Source organism: Stomoxys calcitrans, chromosome 5 (genome assembly GCF_963082655.1).
Source record: "Stomoxys calcitrans chromosome 5, idStoCalc2.1, whole genome shotgun sequence".
NCBI classification, from domain to species: Eukaryota; Metazoa; Arthropoda; class Insecta; order Diptera; family Muscidae; genus Stomoxys; species Stomoxys calcitrans.
The window spans coordinates 123,116,459-123,139,873 of NC_081556.1; the positions used below are offsets into that span (position 1 = coordinate 123,116,459).

General features: G+C 39.0%; 1 protein-coding gene and 1 long non-coding RNA gene across 2 annotated transcripts; one reads left to right on the forward strand and one right to left on the reverse strand.

Annotated features, from left to right (window-relative positions):
• Positions 1–213: 213 nt before the first annotated feature.
• Positions 214–7,578, forward strand: LOC131997981 (uncharacterized). Its single transcript, XM_059369927.1, has 3 exons — positions 214–264; positions 332–655; positions 7,432–7,578. Exons 1-3 carry the CDS (start codon positions 214–216, stop codon positions 7,576–7,578), a joined length of 522 nt encoding a protein of 173 aa, XP_059225910.1.
• Positions 7,579–7,594: 16 nt separating this feature from the next.
• Positions 7,595–8,107, reverse strand: LOC106092940 (uncharacterized). Its single transcript, XR_001222263.2, has 2 exons — positions 7,959–8,107; positions 7,595–7,893 (listed from the first exon to the last, which is right to left on the reverse strand). It is a non-coding gene; the product is annotated as an uncharacterized LOC106092940 (long non-coding RNA).
• Between the last annotated feature and the right edge of the window lie 15,308 nt (positions 8,108–23,415).

A 23,415-nucleotide genomic window follows, 5' to 3' on the forward strand; every position in this document is an offset into this window, starting at 1 on the left:
AAATATTCGATTGCGCATATACGTTCTTATCCATAGCCAATCTAAATTGGTCACTTCATCAATTGAAACTTATAATGGCATATGGTATAATTGCAGTACTACAGTGATTGAAATTAAGCATTTAATAACAATTCTAATTGTTTTATTTTCGTAGCAGTTATCATCATAAATAGCCGAGTCGTTGTAGGTCACTAAACAAGTACAACCGCTAAAATGTTGAAAATTTTTCTAAAATATTTCATAATTCTCTTAGCCACTCAAACGGTAATCAAGCAAAACAGTCACATACATATTTCTATCCTATCAAAGACATATTTTTGGCATATTTCAGCTCCATTGCGGCGAAGTAACCATTAAAAGTGTCACCTGTAAAACACATGATGCCAACTTTTCAAGATTCGATTTGTGTGAAATGGCACCAACTGCCAAAAATATCCCAGGCATATCCCTAATCATACGATTTCTTCGATTGCCGGTGACAAATATTCACTTCCGATATGTAGTAGGACGTACAGGCTCCCCTCCGTTGATAGCGCTGAACAACAGTTGGGATCTTTGTGCATTTCTGAGAAATGGAAAATCGTCCAGGGCCTTGGCTACTTTGTTCAAACAAATTGCCTCATTTACCAACATCAATCATAGTTGTCCCTTTAATGTAAGTAAACTAAGGAACTGACCAAACAAAAAAAAAAAAACAAGCAAATCGGATAATAATTGCGACCTCTAGAGGCTCAAGAAGTCAAGATCCCAGATCGGTTTATATGGCAGCTATATCAGGTTATGAACCGATTTGAACCATATTTGGCACAGTTGTTGGATATCATAACAAAATACTACGTGCCAAAATTCATTCAAATTGGATAAGAATTGCGCACTCTAGAGGTTAAAAAAGTCAAGACCCAAGATCGGTTTATATGGCAGCTATATCAGGTTATAAACCGATTTGAACCATACTTAGCACAGTTGTTGGATATCGTAACAAAACACGTCGTGCAAAATTTCATTCCAATCGGATAAGAATTGCGCACTCTAGAGGCTCAAGAAGTCAAAACCCCAGATCGGTGTATATGGCAGCTATATCAAAACATGGACCGATATGGCCCATTTACAATACCAACCGACCTACACTTATAAGAAGTATTTGTGCAAAATTTCAAGAGGCTAGCTTTACTCCTTCGGAAGTTAGCGTGCTTTCGACAGACAGACGGACGGACAGACGGACGGACATGGCTAGATCGACATAAAATTTCACGACGATCAAGAATATATATACTTTATGGGGTCTCAGACGAATATTTTGAGTAGTTACAATCAGAATGACGAAATTAGTATAACCCCCATCTTATCGTGGAGGGTATAAAAAAAGATTTAAGAAGGCGACGGAGTCCATACAACAAATCGGTTTCGAAGGGGGCTATGTCTATTCTGGTACCATTTGAACCAACATGCAAATCGGAACTTCAAACGAAAAGCTTCGGTCATTCAAACGCCTTAAGGGTACCGGCAGATGGATGGAGGGATGGTACGAGGGAAGGACGGTAGGACGGACGGACGGTAGGACGGACGGTAGGACGGACGGTAGGACGGACGGTAGGACGGACGGTAGGACGGACGGTAGGACGGACGGTAGGACGGACGGTAGGACGGACGGTAGGACGGACGGTAGGACGGACGGTAGGACGGACGGTAGGACGGACGGTAGGACGGACGGTAGGACGGACGGTAGGACGGACGGTAGGACGGACGGTAGGACGGACGGTAGGACGGACGGTAGGACGGACGGTAGGACGGACGGTAGGACGGACGGTAGGACGGACGGTAGGACGGACGGTAGGACGGACGGTAGGACGGACGGTAGGACGGACGGTAGGACGGACGGTAGGACGGACGGTAGGACGGACGGTAGGACGGACGGTAGGACGGACGGTAGGACGGACGGTAGGACGGACGGTAGGACGGACGGTAGGACGGACGGTAGGACGGACGGTAGGACGGACGGTAGGACGGACGGTAGGACGGACGGTAGGACGGACGGTAGGACGTCCATAAGCAGGTTAAGTTCGAAGATGGGCTACATCGGACTATATCTTGATATAGCCCCTATATAGACCGATCCGCCGATTTAGGGTCTTAGGCCCATAAAAGCCACATTTATTTTCCGATTTTGCTGAAAATTAGGACAGTCAGTTGTGTTAGGACCTTTGACATTCTTCCTCAATTTGGCCCTGATCGGTCCAGATTTGGATATAGCTGCCATATAGACCGATCCTCCGATTTAGGGTCTTAGGCCCAGAAAAGCCACAATTATTATCCGATTTCGCTGAAAATCGGGACAGTGAGTTGTGTTGGGCCCTTTGACATTCTTCCTCATTTTGGCCCTGATCGGTCCAGATTTGGATATAGCTGCCATATAGACCGATCCTCCGATTTAGGGTCTTAGGGCCATAAAAGCCACATTTTTTATCCGATTTTGCTGAAATTTTGGACAGTGAGTTGTGTTGGGCCCTTCGACATCCTTCCTCAATTTGGCCCAGGTCGATGCAGATTTGGATATAGTTGCCATATAGACCGATTCTCCGATTTAGGGTTTTAGGCCCATAAAAGCCACATTTATTGTCCGATTTTGCTGAAATTTGGGACAGTGAGTTGTGTTAGGCCCTTCGACATTTTTCCTCAATTTGGCTTTGTTCGGTCCAGATTTGGATATAGCTGTCATTTAGACCCATCCTCCGATTTGCGGTCTTAGGCCCATAAAAGCCACATTTATTGTCCGATGTCGCCGAAATTTAGGACAGTGAGTTATATTAAGCCCCTTGACATACTTCTGCATTGTGTCACAGATCGATCCAGATTTGAATATAGCTGCCATATAGACCGATCTCTCGATTTTAGGTTTTGGGGCCATAAAAAGCGCATTTATTGTCCGATGTCGCCGCAATTTGGGACAGTGAGTTGTGTTAGGCCCTTCGACATACTTCTTCAATTTCACTCAGATCGATCCGGATTTGGATATAGCTGCCGTATAGACCGATCTCTCGATTTAATGTTTTGGGCCCATAAAAGGCGCATCCATTGTCCGATGTAGCCGAAATTTGGGGCAGAGAGTTAAGTTAAGCCCCCCCACATGTTTCTGCAATTTGGTCTAGATCGATCAAGATTGGCATATAGCTGCCATATAGACAGATATCTCAATTTAAAGTCAATTTTTTAATCCGATTTCACTGAAATTTGAGACTCATGTTAGGCTCTTCGACATCCGTGTCGTATATGGTTCAGATCGGTTTATTTTCAGATAAATCTACTAAAAAGACTAATATTTTGTTATAATAATTGAACAATGACTTGTACTTATTAGTATTTTGTCCAAATCGGAACATATTTCGATATAACTGCTATGGGACATAAGGTATGCAATTTTCACTGGATTTTGGTGAAAGGTGGTTTACATATATACCCGAGGTGGTGGGTATCCAAAGTTCGGCCCGGCCGAACTTAACGCCTTTTAACTTGTTCTGCTTTCAGCGTATTTAGTTTTTGGTTGTGGCACGCCTTTTCTTTTTCCTAATCAATCAATACATTTTTTCTTTTAATTTTTCTTTGTAGCATGAAATAATTGTTAAAAACTTTACCGTGACCAGTAAAAATCAAATCTTCGTCTTCGTACCTGGGGACTACTTTTCTAAGGTTGTTGCCACTATTGATGGAAAAAGGCGATTCACCATTGACGTCATAAGCAACAAAAAAAACTAAAGCAAGCTCAACGTCACAAAAAAAACTTTTCATATCAAATGGTTTTAATTTAAATTAAATAGCACAGATTTTGTGAAACGCCAATTGGAGTGGATGTAAAATAAATGTTTCTAAACTAAATATCATAAGCATTGTAGATACTATTAAAGAACTGTTGTTTGTTATGCTTTATGCACCACAATAGCGTGGAGGTTGTACTTATCTAAGTACTATATGAGAGCATAAAAAAATTTCGCTTAAATTGCACCACCTATCTCCGAGATCTGGGGTTTTTGAAAATTAGTGTAAGGGGGAGGGTCCGCTCCCTCTTCAGATATCAAAAAATGTAGTACCCAATTTTCACCACGGGATCACTGTGCACCATCAGTGAAAATTTCAAGAAAATCGGTTAAGCCATTTCTGAGTCTATAAGGAACGTCCGCTAGACAGTTGGCCCCATATTCCCACGATCAGTAAACAAGTTCTGTTTGGGCGGGTGTTTTGGGAAAGGGGTGGACCCCCAGAAACGTAATCCCACATTTGGATATCAGATTCGTATTTAACTCGCACATACCTTTCATTTGAGTCCCACATTGCAGTGGTCGGTAAATATGTCCGATTTAGGGGGGTTTGGGGGGTTGGGGTGGTCCCCCCAAACACCTGGTCCGACAATTGGATATCAGATACGTTTTCTAATCTTAAATACCTTTCATTTAAGTCCCATATTGTCGTGATTGGTCTTAATATGTGTTTGGTAGGTTTAGGGTGGGGCGGCCCCCCTAGGTACCCCATCCGAAATTTGGATACCAAATTTTTATTTTTAGGATACTATATGAGAGCACACAAAATTTCGCTTAAATCGCAGCACCCATCTCCGAGATCTGGCGTTTCTGAAGATTGGGGGTAAGGGGGAGGGTCCACTCCCCCTTCAGATATCAAAAAAATTTTGTACCCAATTTTCACCACGGGATCACTGGGCACCATCAGTGAAAATTTCAAGAAAATCGGTTCAGCCCTTTCTGAGTCTAAAAGAAGCACACAAACAAACAAACAAACACAAATTGATTTTTATAAAAAAAAGTTAAAAAGTCATCCCCCTTATACATATTCATGATACTCTTGACATTCTTAGCCCATATCGGTACGTATTTAGATATAGAGCCGATCTATAGTGGTTCGGAAATGGCTATAGCCTCCACATAAACCGATTTCTGTATCTTATTCTCTATTTTTTATACGCACCACCGAAGGATAGGGGGTATATTCATTTTGTCATTCCGTTTGCAACACATCGAAATATCCATCCACTTCCGACCCTATAAAGTATATATATTCTTGATCGGCGTAAAAATCTAAGATTTAGACATGTGCGACCGTCTGTCCGTCGGTCTATTGAAATCACACTACAATCTATACAAATGGAGATATTGAGCTGAAACTTTGCACAGATTCTTTTTTTTGTCCATAAGCAGGTTAAGATCGAAGATGGACTATATCGGACTATATCTTGATGTAGCCCCCATATAGACCGATCAGCCCATTAAGGGTCATAGGCCCATAAAAGCCACATTTACTATCCGATTTCGATGAAAATTGGGACAGTGAGTTGACTTAGGCCCTTCGACATCCTTCGTTAATTTGCCCCAGATCGGTCCAGATTTGGATATAGCTGCCATATAGACCGACCCGCCGATTTAGGGTCTTAGGCCCATAAAAGCCACATTTATTATCCGATTTTGCTGAAATTTGGGTCATTGAGTTGTGTTAGACCCTTCGACATCTTCGTTTATTTGGCTCAGATCGGTCCAGATTTGGATATAGCTGCCATATAGACCGATCGGCCGATTTAGGGTCTTAGGCCGTAATAAAAGCCTCATTTACTATCCGATTTTGATGAAAATTGGACAGTGAGTTGTGTTAAGACCTTCGACATCCTTCGTTAATTTGGGCCAGATCGGTCCAGATTTGGATATAGCTGACATATTGACCGATCGCTCGATTTAAGGTTTTGGGGCCATAAAAGTCGCATTTATTGTCCGATTTCGCCGAAATTTGGGACAGTGAGTTGTGTTAGGCCCTTCGACGTCTTTCTTCAATTTGGCCCAGATCGGTCCAGATTTGCATATAGCTGCCATATAGACTGATCCTCCGGTTTGGGGTTTAGGCCCATAAAAGCCACATTTATTATCGGATTTTGCTGAAATATGGGACAGTGAGTTGCGTTAGGCCCTTCGACGTCCTTCGTCAATTTGGCCCAGATCGGTCTAGATTTGGATATAGCTGCCATATAAACCGATCCGACGATTTAGGGTCTTAGGCCCATAACAGCCACATTTATTATCCGATTTTGCTGAAAATTGGGACAGTGAGCTGTGTTAGGCCCTCCGACATCCTTTGTAAATTTGGCACAGATCGGTCCAGATTTGGATATAGCTGCCATATAGACCGATCTCTCGGTTTAAGGTTTTGGGCCCATAAAAAACGCATTTATTGCCCGATGTCACTGAAATTTGAGACAGTGAGTTATGTTAGGCTCTTCGACGTCCTGCTTCAATTTGGCCCAGATCGGTCCAGATTTGCATATAGCTGCCATATAGACCGATCTCTCGGTTTTAGGTTTTGGGCCCATAAAAAACGCATTTATTGCCCGATGTCACTGAAATTTGAGACAGTGAGTTATGTTAGGCTCTTCGACGTCCTGCTTCAATTTGGCCCAGATCGGTCCAAATTTGAATATAGCTGCAATATAGACCGATTTCTCGATTTAAGGTTTTGGGCTCATAAAAGGCGCATTTATTGTCCGATTTCTCCGAAATTTGGGACAGTGCGTTGTGTTAGACTCTTCGACGTCCTGCTTCAATTTGACCCAGATCGGTCCAGATTTGAATATAGCTGCCATATAGACTGATCTCTCGATTTAAGCTTTTGGGCCCATAAAAGGCGCATTTATTATCCGATTTCTCCGAAATTTGGGACAATCCGTTGTGTTAGGCTCTTCGACATTTTTCTGCAACTTGGCCCAAATCGGTTCAGATTTGGATATAGCTGCGATGTAGACCGGTATCTCGATTTAAAGTCTTGGCCCCATAAAAGGTGCATTTATTATCCGATTTCACTGAAATTTGTCACAGTGACTAATGTTAGGCTTTTCGATATCCGTGTCGTATATGGTTCAGATGGGTTTATTTTTACATATAGCCATTAAAAAGACCAATATTTTGTTATACACAATAGAACAATGACTTGTACTTATAAGTATTTGGTCCAAATCGGAACATATTGGTTGCCCAAAAAGTAATTGCGGATTTTTCATATAGTCGGCGTTGAAAAATTTTTTCACAGCTTGTGACTCTGTAATTGCATTTTTTCTTCTGTCAGTTATCAGCTGTTACTTTTAGCTTGCTTTAGAAAAAAGTGTAAAAAAAAGTATATTTAATTAAAGTTCATTCTAAGTTTTATTAAAAATGCATTTACTTTCTTTGAAAAAATCCGCAATTACTTTTTGGGCAACCCAATATTTCGATATAACTGCTATGGGACATAAGGAATGGAATTTTCACCGGATTTTGATGAATGGTAGATTTTATACATAAATGGTGGGTACCCAAAGTTCGGCCCGTTCCAACTTAATGCCTTTTTACTTTTTTTTTTTTTTTTGTAATTTCTTAAATATCAGTTTTTGTTTTTTTGTTTTCTATACAGCATGATGTTATCATACAAAAATTTGCTGTGCCCCATGGAAATCCAAATTTCGTTTTTTTCCCTGGTGACTACTTTGCAAAAGTTGAGACTACCATTGATGGGATAAAGCGATTCACCATAGACATAATAATCAACAATCAAATATAAGGCAATTGAAAGAATCTTAAAATTTCAAATATCAAATGTTTTCAATTGTAAACCAAATGACACAATAAAACAAAATTGGACCGCAAAATAAAAGTTTCTCATCAAACTGATGAGCATATTTTATCTTAGGCAGCATTATGGAGTTTGTAAAGCGGGGCGCCCCGGTAGCCGAGTTGGTAGCCTAATCTGGTTGCCAGTGCGCAGTCGTGGGCTCGATTTCCAATAGAGGTCTTTTGTTATTGTAGAGGGGCCAAATCGGTTCCGGCTTATCCCAGATAAACCGATCCATAGTGGGATAGAATCGAAAAAAAAAAACTAGTAAAAAATCAGCCATTTGAAAATGGGTAGAGATATCGCTTGTGACACTTTTTCCCCCTCACCAATCTTCTCTGTTTGTTTTGTCCCATATTTGAATTCTCCGATATAACAGACAGATTTAATAAAAACACATTTTAGAGGAATCCACGGTGGTGGTTACCGTTTAACTTCTTAATTGAAGTTATTTTCGATTAGTCAATCAATTTCGTCATTGAAGCCATTCCATTTTTAAATTAATTGCAGGCATTAATTTCAATGGTTATTTGTTTTCTATATACAAGCCTCTTCCACCGCTATTAAATGTAATCCTATACAACAATGGTTTGATTTTTCAAATTTATTTTTAACTTTCTATTGTTTTATGGTATAGACATCAATATTAATTGCTGCAATATTTCAATATTATTGTACTAAAAATAAAAACATAATAAAACTCATGCATTAATATCAAAAGCCCAAACCTGAAACTACAAACTAAATCTAGAGGCCCTGCCTAACAGATTTTGAGTGGTACCCAAGAAGAAATGGCTTTTTTAAAAAAAATTTTTAATAATCCTCTCTATACAAATGGTAATGTAGCATCCCCCATTTCCAGCTCAAAGAAAATTCTACTACAAGTCCATTTTAGACATACTGCGGCAAAATAACCATGACAAAAATAACCTGCAGGTCGGTGGATCCGAAATTTTTGACCATCAATGTATGCGAACTGGCCCCAAGGTTTAAAAGTGTTCCAGCATTACACACTCACATACATTTCCTCCAATTACCCATTACACACATTACGTTTCGTTATGCAGTAGGCCGTAAAGGCTCCCCACCCATGACGGTAATCAACAATACTTGGGATTTATGTGGCTTCCTGCTCAATCGCCAATCAAATCGATCCTTTGGCACGATATATAAAAACTTTGAACGGTATACCAATTTCAATCATAGCTGTCCCATGAATGTGAGTATGCATGCAGCAGCAACAGCAAATTTTTCTGCGCAGTTTCTAAAAAGCCTTTATATCTTCAAAACTAGCATGATTTCATAGTGAGGAATTTGACTGTGTCAATTCGTAATCCAGTTTTTGTTTTTCTGGCTGGTAACTACTTTGCAAAGCTGCAGGTTAACTTGAATGGAAAGGAGCGATTTGCCATTGAAGTCATTTTCAACAATCAAGTTTGAGTTGTACATTCATTTCTAAATTTTTAAAAATAAAATTTTTTAATTTTTTCAAATTTTTTACCTGTTTTAGGATTTTTGTTTGTTTCCCTTTTGAAACGAACTCCACGATCGAAGCTCTTGCCTTGCAAACGGAAAAGGAAAGCCAGAGATCGCAACACCCACCAACCACTGTGGCACGCGTTTCGTAATTTGGTTAGAATAACCCATCGGCCATATTAGGTGTGAAGCCTTCAAAGAACCTGCGTTTATATTTTGCACTTATACCGAATTTATTGCGAAAACCTATCTTTGTATAAATACCCCATTAACCACGCTCGACAACCCTGTCTATTAGCTGTACTTTTCCCAATGCATGTGTTTTTGTGTAGTGACAGGTTTTTTTTCTACTCAATTACACTACTCCCATGATATACACATCTGTTGGAAGATGTATTGATGGCTTCTAACGCTAGACAATGGTAACGGCGCTCGCTGTTGCTCCGTGTGCGCAGGTTTGAATACCGGCCGGGCTCTGCAGAATTTTTTCTTTTTAAATTTTTTTCACCAGTTAGAGCGAAGATCATCAACCATTATGGGATGCGAATTACTCATCGGTCATATCAGAAGTTAAGGCTTCGAAAGCCCTGGGTTAATATGTTGTACTAATACCAAATTTGTTATGAAAACGCCTCAATGATATAAAAACCACATTTACCACCCTCGACAACCCTGTTTATTAGCTGTACTTTTGCCAATGCATGGGTTTTTGTGTAATGGCAGAGTTTTTGTCTACTCAATTACGATACTCCCATGGTATACACATCTGTTTGAAGTTGTATTGTATTGATACCCACCAACCACAATAGGACGCGTTTAGTAATTTGGTTAGAATAACCCATCGGCCATATTAGGTGTTAAGCCTTCAAAGAACCTGCGTTAATATGTTGCACTTATACCGAATTTATTGCGAAAACCCCTCTTTGATATAAATACCACATTAACCACGCTCGACAACCTTTTCTATTAGCTGTACTTTTCCCAATGCATGTGTCTTTGTGTAATGGCAGTTTTTTTGCCTACACAATTACGCTATTCCCATGGTATACATATGATTCTGTGCATCTATTGGAAGATGTATTGGTGGCTTCTAACGCTAGACAACGGCAACGGTGCTCGCTGTTGCTCCGTGTGCCCAGATTTAAATCCCAGCCTGGCCCTGCCGACTTTTTCTTTTTAAATTTTTTTGTTTTTCTTTCGAGACGTGCTCAATGATCAAAGATTTTCTTTGAAAATGGAAAAGGAAAGCCATAAATCGCAATACACACCAACCACTATGGGGCGCGTTTCGTCATTTGTTTAGAATTGCTAATCGGCCATTTAAGGTGTGAAGGGTTCCAAGTCCATGCTTTGGTATGTTGTACTTATACTGAATTTAATGAGAAAACGTCTGGAAGAAACGGTAGCGCAGAGGTTAGCATGACCGCATATGACGCTGAACGCCTGGGTGCGAATTCTGGCGAGACCATCAGAAAAAAATTTCAGCGGTGGCTTTACCCTCCTTAAGCTAACAACATTTGTGAGGTACTATGCCATATAAAACTTCTCTTCAAAGAGGTGTCGCACTGCGGCACGCCGTTCGGACTCGGCTGTAAAAAGGAGGCCCCTTATCATTTAGCTTAAAAACTTGAATCGGGCTGCACTCATTGTGAGAAGTTTGCCCCTGATCCTTAGTCCCAATAACCAGATGGTCGGTCTTTGGATGTTGAAGGGTCGAATATCATTTGTCAAGGTGGGTCTCTGTCAGTATGGGGGATGTTAGTCCGACACAACACATAAGTGACGACTTGCATATGTGCACGCAGCAATGCTTTTTCCAGCCTTAACCCAAGCATGAGCGTGCCAAGTTCGGCCGGGCCGAATCTTATATACCCTCCATCATGGATCACATTTGTCGAGTTCTTTGCGTGGTATCTCTTTTTAGGCAAACAAAGAATAATGAATAAGGACTATTATGCTATTGGAGCTATATCAAGTTATAGTCCGATTCGGACCAAAAATAAATTGAATGCAGAACATGGTGTAGTATTTCAGTCCATTCGGATAAGAATTGCGCCTTGTAGGGGCTCAAGAAGCAAAATCGAGAGATCGATTTATATGGTAGCTGTATCAAGCTGTAGATCGATTCAGACCATATTGCACACGTATATTAAAGGCCATGGGGGAAGCCGTTGTACAAAATTTGTGCTAAATCGGAGGAGAATTGCTCTCTCTAGAGGCTCAAGAAGTCAAGATCCCAGTCCGGTTTATATGGTAGCTATATTAGGTTATGAACCGATTTGAACCATACTTAGCACAGTTGTTGAAAGTCGTAATAAAATACGTCATGCAAAATTTCAGCCAACTCAGATATGAATTGCGCCCTCTAGTGGCTCAAGAATTCAAGATTCAAGATCGGTTTATATGGCAGCTATATCAGGTTATGCACCGATTTGAACCATACTTGGCACAGTTGTTGAAAGTCATAGCGAAATACGTCGTACACAATTTCATTCCAATCGGATAAGAATTGCGCCCTCTATTGACTCAAGAAGTCAAGACCCAAGATCGGTTTATATGGCAGCTATACCAGGTTATGGACTGATTTGAACCATACTTGACACAGTTGTTGGATATTATAACAAAACACGTCATGCGAAATTTCATTCCAATCGGATAACAATTGCGCCCTGTAGAGGCTCAAGAAGTCAAGACCCACGATCAGTTTATATGGCAGCTACACCAGGTTATGGACTGATTTGAACCATACTTGGCACAGTTGTTGGATATCATAACAAAACACGTCGTACAAAATTTCATTCCAATCGGATAAGAACTGCGCCCTCTAGAGGCTCAAGAAGTCAAGACCCAAGATCGGTTTATATGGCAGCTATATCAGGTTATGGACCGATTTGAACCATACTTGACACAGTTGTTGGATATTATAACAAAACACGTCGTGCGAAATTTTATTCCAATCGGATATGAATTGCGCCCTCTAGAGGCTCAAGAAGTCAAGACCCAAGATCGGTTTATAGGCAGCTATATCAGGTTATGGACTGATTTGAACCATACTTGACACAGTTGTAGGAAGTCATAGCGAAATACATCGAGCAAAATTTCATTTCAATCGGACAATAATTGCTTTCTCTAGAGGCTCAAGAAGTCAAGATCCCAGTCCGGTTTATATGGCAGCTATATCAGGTTATGGACTGATTTTAACCATACTTGACACAGTTGTTGGATATCATAACAAAACACATCGTGCAAAATTTCATTCCAATCGGATGAGAATTTCGGCTTCTAGTGGCTCAAGAAGTCAAGACCCAAGATCGGTTTATATGGCAGCTATATCAAAACATGGACCGATATGGCCCATTTATAATCCCAACCGGCCTAGACTAATAAAAAGTATTTGTGGAAAATTTAAGCGCCTAGCTTTACTCCTTCGAAAGTTAGCGTGCTTTCGACAGACGGACGGACAGACGGACGGACGGACGGACAGACGGACGGGCTAGATACACTTAAATGACTTGAATATCAAGAATATAATGGGTTGCCCAAAAAGTAATTGCGGATTTTTTAAAAGAAAGTAAATGCATTTTTAATAAAACTTAGAATGAACTTTAATCAAATATACTTTTTTTACACTTTTTTTCTAAAGCAAGCTAAAAGTAACAGCTGATAACTGACAGAAGAAAGAATGCAATTACAGAGTCACAAGCTGTGAAAAAATTTGTCAACGCCGACTATATGAAAAATCCGCAATTACTTTTTGGGCAACCCAATATGTTCGTAATGGGGTTTCAGACGCATATTTTGAGGTTTTACAAACAGAATGACGAAATTCCTATGCCCCATCCTATGGTGTATACCCTCCACCATAGGATGGAGTATACGAATTTCGTCATTCTGTTTGTAACACCTCGAAATATGCGTCTGAGACCCCATTAAGTATATATATTCTTGATCGTCATGTCATTTAAGTCTATCTAGCCCGTCCGTCTGTCCGTCCATCCGTTCGTCCGTCCGTCCGTCTGTCCGTCTAATTGAATGAAAAAAAAATATTAAACTAAATTATTGTGATTCAGAAATCCCGTACATAGTGTTTTGTTATGACTTCCAACAATCGTCATAAGTATGGTACATATCTGATAAATTTCCAATATAAACCTATCACCTGTACGCTCTTTTGGAGCTTTAAGCGGGCACAATTTTTATCCGGTTTTGCTAAAATTTTGAACGTGATATTTTATTATAACGTCAAGCAGCCAAGTCAAGTGCGGCCCATTTTGGTCCTTGAGAGCGCCTCTGCATGGTGCTCCATGGTGAAAGAGGAACGCATAAAAATGTGGCCCATCCAAATTAAACACCCTTTAGCTCGCTAATACAATCCGTTTTGGGAGAGTAACGTTGCTACGGCAAGGGCTAACTTCGCTAATTTTTTCTATAATTATTGAATAATACTTTTTTGCCATCCATGACGGGGTATAAAAATCAATTACCGCACTTTAAAATCACAATCACCCTTACATTTAACCAAAGAATTTCATAGTCAGTACAAAAATTTCGATTTAAAATGCTGTCCAAATTGATTTTCGCACTTATCGTAGTGTTCGCAATACAAATAATATTGGTGAGTTATTGTCGGTGTGTGTTTCTTAAGCAATTTTTAAGCATTTACAATTCCCATAGGGCGCTAAAAAACGTTTAAATCTGGAGATCCACTATGTTCGTTGCGATCGCATTCCCGAACTAGCAAATCCCTTCGTTTGCAATGTGAGCCGACTGGCCCCTAATCGCTACAGTTTTAGTGGCTTGGTCGAGTTACATCGCCCATTGCATCGAAATGCTGAAGTTGCTATATGTACACACTATAAGTTGCCTAAAATGAATCGAATGGTAAAATTCATTGATTTTAGGATAAATATTTGTGACGTAATGTCTAGCATCCAGCGTATGCCACTGATCAGGAATATTCTCGTCGAAATTCGACGGAGCAGTAATTTTCCCTTAACATGTCCCATTAAAGAGGTACTTGTTGCTGTAACATATCAAAAACTATTTTTGTGACATATACTCACTTTCTCTCTCTCTCTCTCTGTCTCTCGCTCTCTCTCCGCTCTTTTAGAATATTATGTATAACTACTCAAATGTGATAATCACCAATGACTTAATTCCTCCGTATGCGCCACATGCTCAATTTAATACGTCTGTGTTATTTTATGAACATCAGCTACAAATTGGATACTACAATGTGTCCGGATCCATTGTGCCCAAGTCTATAAAGGGCTGATTCAGATTAGAGAATCATGTAACTCAAATACGTTTACAATGCTACATATGGTGGTGGAGGTGGTGATAGTGGTGGTAGTGGTGGAGGTGGTGATAGTGGTGGAGGTGGTGATAGTGGTGGAGATGGTGCTAGTGGTGGAGATGGTGGTAGTGGTGGAGATGGTGGTAGTGGTGGAGATGGTGATAGTGGTGGAGATGGTGGTAGTGGTGGAGATGGTGGAGATGGTGGTAGTGGTGGAGATGGTGATAGTGGTGGAGGTGGTGGTTTAGTGGTCAATCAATCAAGTTCAATAGAATTTCAACGCATCTGTACCAGTAAAGATGGTGGTAGTGGTGAAGATGGTGATAGTGGTGGAGGTGTTGGTAGTGGTGGAGGTGGTGGTAGTGGTGCAGATGGTGGTAGTAGTGAAGATGGTGGTAGTGGTGGAGGTGGTGGTAGTGGTGGAGGTGGTGATAGTGGTGGAGATGGTGCTAGTGGTGGAGATGGTGCTAGTGGTGGAGGTGGTGGTAGTGGTGGTAGTGGTGGAGATGGTGGTAGTGGTGGAGGTGGTGGTAGTGGTGGAGATGTTGGTAGTGGTGGTAATGGTGGAGGTGGTGGTAGTGGTGTTAGTGGTGAAGATGGTGGTAGTGGTGGAGGTGTTGGCAGTGGTGGAGGTGTTGGTAGTGGTCGTAGTGGTGGTAGTGGTGGAGGTGGTGGTTTAGGGTTCCATCAATCAAGTTCAATAGAATTTTAACGTATCTGTACATTTGTTCTTGCTAATCGTTATGTATGTGTGTTGCTATGTTTCTAGTTTCGTTGTCCAGAAATAATTTGTGAAATTAAAATAGCGGAAAACGCAAATGTAGTTTTAATAATAGTGGGTACATTAAAAGCTGTTATTACAAATTATTTATTAATAGCAATAAAATCAAATAAAAGTTAAAAATGTGTTAAGTTCGTCACGGTTCAACCTTTGATAACCACTACCATGGAATCTGCTAAAAAATAATAAATCAAAACAAGTAAAAACGTGCCAAGGTCGGCCGAATCGAATCTTAGATACCCTCCACGATGGATCACATGTGACAAGTACTTGAATGATCATCTCAAATACTATTGGGTTGCCCAAAAAGTAATTGCGGATTTTTTAAAAGAAAGTAAATGCATTTTTAATAAGACTTAGAATGAACTTTTATCAAATATACATTTTTTACACTTTTTTTCAAAAGCAAGCTAAAAGTAACAGCTGATAACTGACAGAAGAAAGAATGCAATTACAGAGTCACAAGCTGTGAAAAAATTTGTCAACGCCGACTATATGAAAAATCCGCAATTACTTTTTGGGCAACCCAATATATCCAAAGTTTCAGGCACATCCAGTAATAAATGTGCCCTACAAAGGCTCAGAAAGCCAAATAGGAAGATCGGTTTAAATGGCAGCTATATCAGGTTATGGGCTGATTTAAGCCATATTAGCCACAGTTGTTGGAAATCATACCAAAACAACTTTACTTGGTCCTCGCTGAGACTCTCCTCTCGAAAATCGCAGACTGCACGCGGCCGCATTTGCAGCTACTCCACATAAAAACTCAGTTTTCCACCATCCGCAACCTGTGAACTCGCCCGGTAGCTTTCAGTTTAGCTTCCCGTGATAACGATGGACACCACACAAGTCAGAGCTCAAAGTTCCAGCCTGTGTGGTGCTCATAGTTATCCCGTATTGGCGGGGCCCTCTAAAAGCTCAAGAACTAAAATCGGCAGAGAGGTTTATATGGCAGTTATATCAGGTTATTAACCGATTTAGATCATATTAAGCAGAATTATTGGAAATCATACCAAATCGATATGTGCAAAATTTCAATCAAATCAGGTGGTAAATGGGCTTACATGAGGCTCAAGAAGCCAGATGTGAAGATTGTTTATATGGCAGCTATACCAGGTCATACACCGATTTAGACCATACTTGGCACAGGTGGTGAAAGTCACAACGAAACGCAACGTGCAGCCAAATCGGATAGGAATTGAGCCCTCTAGAAGCCCAAGACGACAAATCGGGAGATCGGTTTATGTAGCAGCTATATCAAAACATGGACCGATTTTAACCATACGACCAAATTGGATAATAATTGCGCCCTATACAGGCTCAAGAAATCAAGATCCAAGATTGGTTTATATGGTAGCTATACCAGATTATGAACCGATTTGAGTCAAACATAACACAGTTGTTGGAAGTGATATCAAAACACTATGTGCAAAAATTCAGTCAAATCGTATGAGAATTGCGCCCTCTAGAGGCTCAATAAGTCAAGACCCCAAAATCGGTCTATATGGCAGCTATATTAAAACATGGACGGATTTCAACCATTCTAAGCGCAGTTTTTGGAAGTGATACCAAAAAACTACGTGGAAAAATTCAGTCAAATCGGACGAGAATTGCGCCCTCTAGAGACTGAAGAAGTCAAGACCCAAGATCGGCTTATATGGCAGCTATATCAAAACATGAACCGATTTGGTCCATTTACAATCCCAACTGACCTACACTAATAAAAAGTATTTTTTGCAAAATTTCAAGCGCCCAGCTTTACTACTTCGACAGTTGGCGTGCTTTCGACAGACGAACGCACGGACGGTTTGTTAAATCAGGTTATGGACCGATTCAGGCTATATTTAACACGTGGTCATACAAGAAATCGTTGTGCAAAATTTCAGCCAAAGAGGCTCAAGAAGCATAATCGGGAGATCGGTCTTTATTGGAGCTACATCAGGTTGTGAACCGATTTGGACCATACTTGACGCAATTCGTGATGGTTAAACACAACACTTCATGCAAAATTTCAGCCAAATCGGACAATTCACAAGAGAACACATGCTACTCGCCTACGCCGACGCACAGTGGGCCAAATGGCAAAAAAATTGGAAATAAGTCTACAACTTTTTATCTGTTGATTTTAGCCATACAAAATGTTCTAGACATTTGTAGAGGAGGACATAGGCTTTCAGAAAAGTGCTGTTGTTGGTCCATATCTTTAATACAGGGTGAGCTACAGGGTGTGAAAGTTGACCACTTTTGACTTCTCCAAGCTTCTGGGGGCCATAACTTTTGATCTACTCAACCGATTTACATGATTTAGGACTCTAGAGAAAGAGCTTGACAAGATCTAAAAAACTTATGCATAAAGTACCATGCCATCGTGTACTGTTAAGGAGTTATGAATTGTTTAATTTTAAAATATGAAAATTTGGCCTTGGTTTTTTTCAGTGTTTTTTTAATAACTCCGTCAATTTTAAAGCTATAAACTTCATACTTCACACAAATTATGCCAGCATATGTGTGCATAAAATACAAAAGGAATCACGTGAATATCTTTGGCGGTTTAAAAATGGCATCGTTTTCAATATGAAAAATATTTTTTTTGTCAAAAAATTGCAAAATTTTTCAAAAAAGATACTCCCATTTCCTTTAAGTTTTCGCAAACTTTGGCCGTCAAAGCATTATCATTTCTTTCCATTTTCACAAAGTCGAGGTATTAAGAAAAGTTTTAAGTGCTAATTTGGCTAATTTCGATATCAAACAACACCGTTATCTTAAGACCAAAATGGCCAATTTTTTTACTAAACTTCAAAAGTTTCTCACTGGAAAAAAAGTTCCACGGGGATTTTTTCGCTTTTTTTGAACTTAAATGAAAGCTTAAAATGTTCCCAACATTTTAAGGTATGTCTCGCCATATCCTAGCCATAAATGAGATCGTAGCGATCAAAATACTGAAAAAAGTCAATTTTCAAGTAGTGCTATATTCATTGCTAAAAAACAAGTATTACGTCACATTTTATTGCAAAGATGTTAAATAAACTTTTATTTGGTAACACTTCTTCTACAAAACACAAAAAGAATCATGGAAATATCTCTATTCTATTCCATTTTATGGAACCGGCAATAAAAAAGTCAATTTTTCAAAAAAGTCGAATTTCCCAAATTTTGTTTTTGTTGTCCTAATTGCACATGACACACTATAGCCATATTTACGCAACATACCTTATCGTAAAGGAAATTTTCATACCTTTCCAACAATGTATAAAACATTTCTCAACTCGGATTCTATCTACTCTAAAATTCATTTACACTTCATTAAACTCTATATAAAAATGTCTATTTGTGAAATGGAACCTTATATGGGGCCTACACTAAAACATTGATAGATTTGCCCAGGGTTTACAATACAAATGTGTTAGAATAAAAAAAGGTCTCCTGCCAAAGTTTAAAAAAATTGGAATAAAAATATGTGTTTTAGAGCGAAAACACTTCGCATCGGCGTGCGTTTGTATAGTACCTACATCTATTTTTAATGTAAGCTGATGATTTTTGAATAAAAAGTAACCTAGAAATATACCTGCATATATATATATATTTGTGTTAAGATTTGATGCAGACAAATGTTACCTGTTTCGCTATGTCGAATTCCCAGGAAATCCACCGTATCAATGAATGTGAAAAAACCTACCCATAAAAAATTCATTGTCATTTTTTTTAACCAAATTCGAGTCCAGGTAAATAATTATAGAAGAGTAAGTAAAAAGAGGCACTTTGGACCCCTTTTTACGATTGCGTCTGATACCTGAAATGGGTCATTAATTGTGAATATATTGCATAAATATTTGAACAAAATCCAAATTTTCTTCATTATATTTTGTAGAGGCGTAAAGGACATTTATAAGTTATGGAAGTCATACTGAAGTATTCCACTCTTTCGAAAATTGTATGGGACATCAAAAATGATTCCAAATCATACACGGAGTCATTTAAGGAACTTGTTTACACTTTGGACCACATATATGGAATAAGGCTAAATAAAGACGCTTTAGACAAACTTGAAAAATTCTACAAATCATTTGAGAGAAGGTTGCCAGAATGTTCATTCGCAAAAATCAAGTTTTTCAAAATGTATGAGAAGTGGCTGAAATCGGATCTACTTATTGAAATTAAACCGCTGATTCCCGGCCGGCCTAGCAAAGCATACGACGAAGTTACGGAGAAAACCAAAAAGAAAAAACAAGAGGAACTATTGGCGGCACATCCGCCAAATTTAATAAAAGATACGTTCAAAACAGCATTGTTAAAAACACAACCAAAAAATGTTGGACGAATTGTCGATGTTTTACCATTAGCATCTCCGAAAAGGGTAAAGAGAATGGTAGAAAGTATTCCAACTCCAAAATCGACTACAGAATTCACGGAGGAAGATGCACTGGCCCTGATTTTGAACCTAGGCCTCTCAAGAAACAAATACTCAACAATGAGGAAGGCTCTTCGTGAAAAAGGATGGGGTTGTTTACCCTCAAAACATAAATTGTACAACACCAGGACGAAAATGGTGCCATCAAATATATACGTGGACGAATTAAAAGCAAGAGTGAAACTTGCTGATCTTGTTGAAAATACAGCTGTTAGAATTATTTCTAATTTTACTGAAGAACAGTTGAACACATGTAATAATTCCGAAGTGGTTTTGATCAGCAAATGGGGTTGTGATGGATCATCTGGATTTTCCGAATATAAGCAACAAACAGAAATAGATACCAACTTCGCATCAATTTTCATGGCATCATTAGTACCATTGAGAATGAGATTGTACAAGGACCAATCTTCATCATCGAAAGAAAATGCATTTCAAGATATATGGATAAATAGAACACCTGGGTCAAAATATTTATGTCGCCCAATTCGGTTTGAGTATACAAAGGAAGACCGGAACACAACACGATCTTTGGTGAACGAAATAAAGGAAGAAATTGCTGCATTACCCATGATTGTTATAAACCAATTGGGAAGAAATATAAAAGTTTCGTTTCAACTACAACTCACTATGATCGATGGAAAGGTGGCAAACGCATTAACTGGCGTTATGTCCAATTGGAGATGCAATATTTGTGGCAAGAAGAATGGGCAATTCGAGGACAAGTCTGATGAAAATTTAGTAAACGAAAATGCGCTCAATTTCGGTATTTCGCCCCTGCACTGTAGAATTCGATTCATGGAGTATTGTTTGCATTTATCGTATGACCTTAAATATCGGACTAGCCCTGGAAACCGCGATGTCTCTGCTAGAAACAACCAAGATCTTCACAAAATGAGGCAGGAAGAGAAGAATCGAATCCAGTTGGAGTTTAAACAAAAGGGACTTATAATAGATAAACCTCTTTACGGATACGCAAGCACAAATGATGGCAACTCGGCAAGGCGGTTTTTTGAGGACCCCGTATCGACATCTAAAATAACCGGTCTTGATGAACACTTGCTAAGACGATTCAAAGTGATTTTGGCTGTAATCAATAGCAAAAAGATGATAAATTCAACCAAATTTGAAGCTTATAGTAATGACACAAAAAACATTTTATCTGATTTATATTCGTGGAAAGCTTTAACACCGACAGTACATAAAGTCTTACATCATGGCAAGGAAATTGTGGAATACAACATACTTCCGTTAGGAGAACTTACAGAAGAAGCTCAGGAATCCCGTAATAGAGATGTTAAACAGTTCCGGCTTTTCAATACCCGAAAGAGCACCAAATTTAACCAAAATTATGATTTACTTCAATATTTATTGTTATCGTCTGATCCGGTACTATACAGCATCAGAACTAAATGGCTACCAAAAATATGTGACGATATAGATAAGGACGATCCCGATGCCATTCAAATTAAAGAGCTTTTAAATTTTGATACCTTAGATTATTTGGTAGAGAATAAAATCAAATAATACAAAACTAAAATGCTTTTTTATTTTGGGAGTAGCTAATATACATATAAACGCACGCCGATGCGAAGTGTTTTCGCTCTAAAACACATATTTTTATTCCAATTTTTTTAAACTTTGGCAGGAGACCTTTTTTTATTCTAACACATTTGTATTGTAAACCCTGGGCAAATCTATCAATGTTTTAGTGTAGGCCCCATATAAGGTTCCATTTCACAAATAGACATTTTTATATAGAGTTTAATGAAGTGTAAATGAATTTTAGAGTAGATAGAATCCGAGTTGAGAAATGTTTTATACATTGTTGGAAAGGTATGAAAATTTCCTTTACGATAAGGTATGTTGCGTAAATATGGCTATAGTGTGTCATGTGCAATTAGGACAACAAAAACAAAATTTGGGAAATTCGACTTTTTTGAAAAATTGACTTTTTTTATTGCCGGTTCCATAAAATGGAATAGAATAGAGATATTTCCATGATTCTTTTTGTGTTTTGTAGAAGAAGTGTTACCAAATAAAAGTTTATTTAACATCTTTGCAATAAAATGTGACGTAATACTTGTTTTTTAGCAATGAATATAGCACTACTTGAAAATTGACTTTTTTCAGTATTTTGATCGCTACGATCTCATTTATGGCTAGGATATGGCGAGACATACCTTAAAATGTTGGGAACATTTTAAGCTTTCATTTAAGTTCAAAAAAAGCGAAAAAATCCCCGTGGAACTTTTTTTCCAGTGAGAAACTTTTGAAGTTTAGTAAAAAAATTGGCCATTTTGGTCTTAAGATAACGGTGTTGTTTGATATCGAAATTAGCCAAATTAGCACTTAAAACTTTTCTTAATACCTCGACTTTGTGAAAATGGAAAGAAATGATAATGCTTTGACGGCCAAAGTTTGCGAAAACTTAAAGGAAATGGGAGTATCTTTTTTGAAAAATTTTGCAATTTTTTGACAAAAAAAATATTTTTCATATTGAAAACGATGCCATTTTTAAACCGCCAAAGATATTCACGTGATTCCTTTTGTATTTTATGCACACATATGCTGGCATAATTTGTGTGAAGTATGAAGTTTATAGCTTTAAAATTGACGGAGTTATTAAAAAAACACTGAAAAAAACCAAGGCCAAATTTTCATATTTTAAAATTAAACAATTCATAACTCCTTAACAGTACACGATGGCATGGTACTTTATGCATAAGTTTTTTAGATCTTGTCAAGCTCTTTCTCTAGAGTCCTAAATCATGTAAATCGGTTGAGTAGATCAAAAGTTATGGCCCCCAGAAGCTTGGAGAAGTCAAAAGTGGTCAACTTTCACACCCTGTAGCTCACCCTGTATTAAAGATATGGACCAACAACAGCACTTTTCTGAAAGCCTATGTCCTCCTCTACAAATGTCTAGAACATTTTGTATGGCTAAAATCAACAGATAAAAAGTTGTAGACTTATTTCCAATTTTTTTGCCATTTGGCCCACTGTGCGACGACAACGATATCATAGGTCGGTCACGGGAAGTAGCTAACTGCAGCCTTGGAAAGAATCGAAAGAGAGTCAGTGAAAATTGGCTTATAGACCCAGAAACCGCTTAACCTATTTTCTTGAAATTTTCACAGATGGTGCATAATGACCCCGTGGTGAAAATAGGGTACTAAATTTTTTTGACATCTGAGGGGGGGGTGGGGGGGGGGCGGACCCTCCCCTTTACCCTTATTTTCAGAAACGCCAGATCTCGAAGATGAGTGGTGCGATTTAAGCGAAATTTTCTGTGCTCTCATATAGTACCCTAGAAGAAAAAAATTTGATATCCGAATTTCGGATAGGGTACCTAGGGGGCCGCCCCACCCTAAAACCTACCAAACATATGTTTAAACCAATCACAACAATATGGGACTCAAATGAAAGGTATTTAGAATAAGAAAACGTATCTGATATTCAATTGTCGGACCAAGTGCTAGGGGGGACCACCCCAACCCCCAAAACACCCCTAAATCGGACATATTTACCGAACATGGCAATATGGGGCTCAAATGAAAGGTATTTGCGAGTAGAATATGAATCTAATATCCAAATGTGGGACAAAGTTTCTTCTCCAAGGCACCCCCCAAAACAGGACTTATTTACTGACCATGGGAAGATGGGGCTTAAATAAAAGGTATTTGAGTGTATAATACAAATCTGATATCGAAATGTGGGGCCAATTGTTTGGAGGGCTGCCTCTCCCCAAAAACATCCCTCAAAGGGGACAAATTTACGACCATAGCAATATGGGGCTCAAATGAAAGGTCTTTGGGAGTAAAG